At 43.3% G+C, this 6,718-nt stretch overlaps 2 protein-coding genes across 4 annotated transcripts; one reads left to right on the top strand and one right to left on the bottom strand.

Moving 5' to 3' along the window:
• Window positions 1-480: 480 nt before the first annotated feature.
• LOC144706677 (uncharacterized) lies at window positions 481-3,432 on the top strand. 3 transcript variants are annotated; one of them, XR_013582297.1, is made up of 6 exons: window positions 508-635; window positions 900-1,063; window positions 1,149-1,191; window positions 1,285-1,503; window positions 1,575-1,711; window positions 2,876-3,432. XR_013582297.1 is itself a non-coding variant. In XM_078579679.1 (5 exons), the coding sequence occupies exons 1-4, from the start codon at window positions 598-600 to the stop codon at window positions 2,947-2,949; spliced, it is 468 nt and encodes a 155-aa protein (XP_078435805.1). In that variant the 5' UTR covers window positions 481-597; the 3' UTR covers window positions 2,950-2,956; window positions 3,065-3,432. The 3 variants fall into 3 exon arrangements, 2 of the variants coding, with proteins under 2 accessions (XP_078435805.1, XP_078435804.1); XM_078579679.1 differs by lacking the exons at window positions 900-1,063; window positions 1,149-1,191 and having other exon boundaries at window positions 481-635; window positions 2,876-2,956; window positions 3,065-3,432; XM_078579678.1 differs by lacking the exons at window positions 900-1,063; window positions 1,149-1,191 and having other exon boundaries at window positions 481-635.
• Window positions 3,433-4,516: 1,084 nt separating this feature from the next.
• Window positions 4,517-5,702, bottom strand: RTFL8 (ROTUNDIFOLIA like 8). The gene has a single exon (XM_078579713.1). The coding sequence runs from the start codon at window positions 5,510-5,512 to the stop codon at window positions 5,366-5,368; it is 147 nt and encodes a 48-aa protein (XP_078435839.1). The 5' UTR covers window positions 5,513-5,702; the 3' UTR covers window positions 4,517-5,365.
• Between the last annotated feature and the right edge of the window lie 1,016 nt (window positions 5,703-6,718).

Below are 6,718 nucleotides of genomic sequence, written 5' to 3'. Positions count from 1 at the left end.
TCCTGTCCATGTCTCTGCATTGATTCCGGACGTCAAACAGGACGATCTTCATCCCGTCCTATCCATTATGCACGTCCCGGACGATCCGGAACTATACTAGTTCAGGGATGTGGAGGGGACGGTTCTTTCATCGCAGGATGAAAAAATCGTTTCGTCAGCGAGGTTGGATGAAAACTTCGTCCTCAGACCATGGATGGGATGGTTTTCGTGTCCCTGCACTGATTCCGGACGTCGAAGGGGACGATCTTCGTCCCATCCTATCCATTATGCACGTCCCGGACGATCCGGAACTATACCTACTGGTGCCGGATGACGTTTTATCGTACAGATCGTTCAGTTTTTAGGTCCCAAATAGCCCACGCTCGGCCCAACTCCCTTTCCGTTATATTTTTCAAAATATCATGAAGACGTGGCATGCTTATCCGAGATGACGTGTCGTTTTCTGGTTGGGTAAAAGTCTATTCGCTCGTATAAATACGAACAAAGAACAAAATCCGATCAATTTCCTGTTCCTCTTCTACCTCTGATCGGAGGAACCCTAGCCAAATCAGAAGCCGCGATCTCACCTTTGCGCTGCGGATCTCGTGTCCATCGACTATGGAGGGAAGCCAAGGCTCAGTGCTTAATGATTTCAGGTGCGTTCTTCTCCTTCTTTCTCCTTTCCCGCAGGAGAACGATTAGCCGTCGCGGAATTGACGTGGAATTGTTCGATTTCATGATGTTATTTCGAGTTTTACAGCCCAAATAGCCCATGCCGCTTTAATTGGGGTTCAGGAAGGCCTTCATTTTATCCAGATTCGACTACGAGGGAGAACAAAGGCGCTGTGATTGTGGAATTGTTCCGAATTTTATGGAGTTGCCCTTTAATTTGTGCTCAGAAACGTCTTTATTTTATCCAGATTCGACTACGTCAGAGTAAAAAGGCGCTGTGATTGTGGAATTGACGTGGAGTTATTCCGGATTTTATGGAGCTTCCGCTTTAATTTGTGCTCAGGAACGCCTCCATTTTATCCAGATCCGAATACGAGGGAGAAAAAATGCGCTGTATTTGCGGAATTGACGTGTAATTCGATGATTTCGTTATATTATTCCGAATTTGTGGAGTTGCCGCTTCAGTTTGTACTCAGAAACCCCTCCATTTTTTCCAGATTCGACTTCTAGGGATTAAAAGGCGATGTGATTGGGGAATTGGTGTGGATTTTTTTTACGAATTCTTGACATATTTCCGGATTTTATGGAGTCGCCGCTTTAATTTGTGCTGAGAAACGCCTCCATTTTATCCAGATTCGATTACGGGGGGGAACAAAGGCGCTGCGATCGAGATTATAGTAAGAAGAGGAAATTCCAGCAAGAATCTTCGACAGTGCCGCCGTCCAAGCAAAAGACCCACGATCGTTCTTGCGGAATCAGCGGCTTCTCTCATGGATCATCTTCCGTGATCACTCTCGCAGAGTTCGAAGCGACTTCAGCAGAGAGCGTCACCGACGAGCATCTCCAAATTAGGTAAAGATCTCGCCTGCTCTTCGTCTTCGTTTTCTTTCCCATTGGAGGGAAATTTCATCTTCCTTCTGCAGCCGATTCGCCTCAACAACGACGCCAGAAGCGGGCGAGGATGAAGAAATTGACGATTTCATCGAAGAGATCTTCCCAAGCGCCACTATTGAAGAACTTTCGAGCTCTGATCTTGCTGTCTATCCGTCATCTTTATGGGGTATTGAATCTCCCTCTCTCTCTCCCTTGATTTCTCTCCCTCTCTTGATCTCTCTCTCCCTCTCTCTCGCTCTCTTGATCTCTCTCTCTCTTGATCTCTTTAGCTCTCTCTCTTGATCTCTCTCTCTCTCTTGGTCTCTCTAGCTCTCTTGATCTCTCTCCCTCTCTTGATCTCTCTCTCTCTCTCTCTCTCGATCTCTCTCTCTCACTTGATCTCTTTCGATCTCTCTCTCTCACCTGATCTCTATCTCTCTCTTGATCTCACTCGCTCTCTTGATCTCTCTCTCTTTCTCTCGATCTGTATCTCTCTCTCTCGATCTCTCTCTCTTTCTTGATCTCTCTCTCTCTTTCTTGATCTCTCTCTCTCACTTGATCTCTCTCGCTCTCCTGATCTCTCTCGCTCTCTTGATCTCTCTCTCTCTTGATCTCTCTCTCTTTCTTGATCTCTCTTTCTCCTGTTCTCTCTCGCTCTCTTGATCTGTCTCGTTCTCGTGATCTCTCTCACTTGATCTCCCCTCTCTCTCTTTCTTGATCTCTCTCACTTGATCTCTCCCTCTCTCTCTTTCTTGATTTCTCTCACTCGATCTCTCTCACTTGATCTCCCCTCTCTCTCTTTCTTGATCTCTCTCACTTGATCTCTCCATCTCTCTCTTTCTTGATTTCTCTCACTCGATCTCTCTCACTTGATCTCTCTCCCTCTCTCTATCTCTCTCTTTACCTCTCTCTCTCTCTCACTCACTTGATCTCTCTCCCCCTCTCTCACTCTCGACCTCTCTCTCTCTCTTGATCTCTCTCTCGATCTCTCTCATTTGATCGCTCCCCCTCTCTCTCTTTCTTGATCTCTCTCTCTCTCTCATGATCTCTCTCCCTCTCTCTCTTTCTTGATCTCTCTCTCTCTCATGATCTCTCTCCCTCTCTCTCTTTCTTGATCTCTCTCCCTCTCTCTGTTTCTTGATCTCTCTCTCTCTCTCTCTCTCCCTCTCTCTCTTTCTTGATCTCTCTCCCTCTCTCTGTTTCTTGATCTCTCTCTCTCTCTCTCTCTTTCTTGATCTCTTTCTTGATCACTTTCTCTCTTTCTTGATCCCTCTCTCTCTTGATCACTCTCTCTCTCACTATTTGATTTTTTGTACGATCGAGCTCTGATCTTCGAAGAATTTGCTTTCAGATGTTCATCTGGGATCAAGGAAGCCGACGATCGACGAAGAATTTGAAGAATTCTTCTCCGGGCTAATTCTCTAGGCGCGAAGTATATGGGCTAAGTCGATTTTTATCTATTGGGCCAAAGGCAGCCCATTAAGGTTTTAAAGGGCTACCTGCCATGCTGACCCCAATCACGTGATCCCCTTCACCACAGATCTCCCAAGTGCTGCCGTGGTCGTGACTCAGCAGGCCCCACCTTGCTGACCTGGCATGGACATGTCACTTGTGTTAGCCGTCCGATGACGATATTCGATATCGGGACGGATACCTGTGATGTAACAAGTATGATAATCGGGATGGATATTGCCATCGAGTACCGGGACATAGCAGATGATTGAGGCAACATTTTTAAGGAATTGTATTTGATCCGAGTACGCCGAGAGCCGAGAAACGTGCCAAGAATGTAAATATTTAAGATTAAACTTTAGGATAATGCTTTGTAAGGTCGTAACATTGTATTCTATGCAGTACAAATTAGCTGTGTCTGAAATAAACATGGTAGTTATGTTTTTTTTGTGCGAATTTGTGCGAATTGTTCATTTTGCTCAGTTTTCTGAACGGAACAAAAACAAGTTCGAACAGAACATCCCATAGACCCGTGTGTTGTTCTTTTGTTCACTTTGTGCAACTTTTGTGCGAATTTGTGCGAATGTGTGAATTTTGTTAGTTTTAGAAAAAAAAAGAACAGAATAAAGAATAAGGCCCTATGCGGTTCCTTCGTGCAAATTTTTTATTCGGTTAAAATAAACAGAACAGAACAACCATGTCTAGTATGAAATCGGTATCTAAATCTCAAGATGTCGGTGGATGCTGATATCAGTACTGGATTGCTCGTTGCTTTTTCCCTCCTAAAGTCGCGTCAAAAGAACCTTTTTCAGGTAACTTTGTCATGCCTATTCAGCTAGGTGGGGCATTGGTCATAAGCCGAAATTAGACGTGACTCGGTACCATAACAACGAATATCCGATGTCGGCATTCGATATCAGGATATCAGCTCTGGCAGATTACACTGCATCTGGAATAATATAAAAACATAATGTCTTGCAAATTGCTGGTATATTGGAGTTGAATGAATGTGATCCTCTTCATGCGATGACGTCAGTGTTGACTAATATTGGGAGACAAAGTCTTTCTTTTTCACAATCTTGACTGCAGTCGGCACACAGGCTTTCTTTTTATTTATTCTCTCCCTTCTTTCTCTCTCTTCTCTCACTCACCGCCTCTCCTTCTCTCTCACAATCTCTCTCTCACTGTCTCCGTCTCTCTTTCTCCCTCGCAGTCTCTCTCTTATCTTTCTCTCTTCTCTCTCTCCTCTCTTTCTCTTCGTCTCTATTTCTTCTCTCTCTCCTCTCTATTTCCTCTCTCTCTCCTCTCTTTCCCTCCGTCTCTATTTCTTCTCTCTTTCCGTCTCTATTTCTTCTCTCTACTTTCCCATCCCTCCGGCTCTAATTTTCTCTCTCCGTCTCTATTTATTCTCTCTTCTTTCCCATCCCTCCGGCTCTAATTTTCTCTCTCCGTCTCTATTTATTCTCTCTTCTTTCCCATCCCTCCGGCTCTAATTTTCTCTCTCCTCTCTCCGTCTCTACTCTCTAATTCTTTTCTCTCTACTCTCTCTCCGTCCCTCATTCTTTTCTCTCTACTCTCTCTCCGTCCCTCATTCTTTTCTCTCACCGTCTCTAAATCTTTCTCTCTCCTCTTTATCTCCGTCTCTACTTCTTTTCTCTCTCCGTCTCTATTTCTTCTCTCTCCGTCTCTCATTCTTTTCTGTCTCCTCCCTCTCCTCTTTAATTCTTTTCTCTCTCCTCTCTCTCCTTTCTATTTCATATTCTAACTCCTGTCTCTCTGCATCACTATTTCTTTTCTATCTCCGTCTCTACTTCCTTTCTCTCTCCCTCTCTATTCCTTATATTTCTATCTCCTCTCTCTCTATTTCTTTTCTCTCTCTATTTCTTATCTCTCTCCTCTCTCTCTATTTCTTATCTCTCTCCTCTCTCTCTAATTCTTTTCTCTCTCCGTCTCTATTTCTTATGTTTCTATCTCCACTCTCTCCGTCTCTATTTCCTTCCTCTCCCCCTCCCTCTCCATCTCTATTTCTTATCTTTCTCTCTCTACGTCTTTCGCTTTTTCTCTCTCTTGGTCTCCACTTCTAATTCTCTCACTCGCACCGTCACTCTTTCTTATCCCTCTCGCTCTTCGTCTCAATTTCCTATCGTTCTCTTCCCTCTCATTCAACATCTGTCTTCCATATCTCTTTTTCTCCCTTCCTCTCTCTTTCTCCCGCTCATCGAACCTGCTGAATGCCGACGGGAGAAGGAAGAGAAAACTTGAAAGAGAAATTTTAATCGGGAAAATTTCACGATAATTTACAGAGAAAGTCGCCGCGGAGAGATGAAGCTGAGGAGGAGGAACAAGAAGAAGAAGAAGAAGAAGAAGAAGAAGAAGAAGAAGAAGCAGCTCAGCTATCACCGTAATCTCTCCAGCAGACGAGCATGGAAACGCACCGACGGACGATGTAGAACTTGGCGCGTTGCTCCTTAACGAGTGAAACACATCGCCTGGTAAAGGAGCTGCCCTTCTTGGGCAGCTTCCACTTGGCCTCCATGCACAGCGCTATCTTCTTTCCTTTCTCTTATCGCTCAACTCTTTGAGAATCGCTTGCCAGATCTTCCTGGAAGAACCCACTTGTCGTAAGTTGCTCTTCCCTCTGCTCTTCTATATATATGCAGATTCCTGATGTGGGGCTCAGATGCTGATTAAATTTCCCTTGAGACATTTATAAATATTTGTATGCAGGTTCATGATGTGGGGCTCCGATGCTGATTAAAGTACCCTTGAGACCTATACATATTTTATATGCATGTTCATGATGTGGGGCTCAGATGCTGATTAAATTACCCCTGAGACATTTATTTATAAGCTTAAGATTCCTGATGTGGGACTTGGATGCTGATTAAATTACCCTTGAGAAATATTAATAAATATATAAGCATCTTTTAGAGAGAGTGTGTGTTGTGTGCCCCACTATCCACTTGAATCTGGGTTCATTCAACATGGGCTGCTCCAATCCATACAACTATCTCATCCTGCCCAGCCAAACCCCAGCCCATTATCTCCAGCCCATTTAACCCGCAAGCCTGCTCCTCGACCTATTTGGCGAATGATGACCCATGCTACAACCAAGGATCAACACACAGACCTGGTGACCCCATACACAAATCCATTAAGCCTACAAAGCAGCTCCTGAAATAAATACTAATCAATCGTTGAAATAAATGTTCTGACTTAAGTAATTTTTTAGTTTGTGAAATATATGGCATAATTTCTGGAAATTTCCTGAAATTTAGAAATTTTACTAGTGTTCAAGGAAACACACTTAATAACTTGTGATTCAACTTCATTCATTATATTATTGTGTTATTATCTTATGATACTAGAAATATAAGAATCACATTATTCTTTGTGAATAATGAGACTGTGTACATGAATAATGACATAACGTTATTTCACTAATTTATATGTATAAAAATGTTGGTGTACCATATAATTGTATCGTATATATGTGATAAAGACTACAAAGCAGCTCAACTGCCGGCACATCCCTCAACTCTAGAGGTCATCATGAACAGGTCAGGTGGCAATGTCGTCCACAACAATGTCATTATGTCTCAACATGTCGACAAAGTCCCACATATGTCAGCTCACCAAGGACACTTTCTGTAACCTTTTAATTTTATTTGTGTAAATTAGAGCACATCTGACCATATAAAAATGTGCATTTTAAGCCCTAGCAGAATGCATTATTGATATC

Source organism: Wolffia australiana, chromosome 8 (genome assembly GCF_029677425.1).
Source record: "Wolffia australiana isolate 7733 chromosome 8, ASM2967742v1".
In the NCBI taxonomy this organism is placed as follows: domain Eukaryota; kingdom Viridiplantae; phylum Streptophyta; class Magnoliopsida; order Alismatales; family Araceae; genus Wolffia; species Wolffia australiana.
Note: the sequence above shows the minus strand (reverse complement) of the source record. Positions and strands in the feature narration are given on the sequence as shown.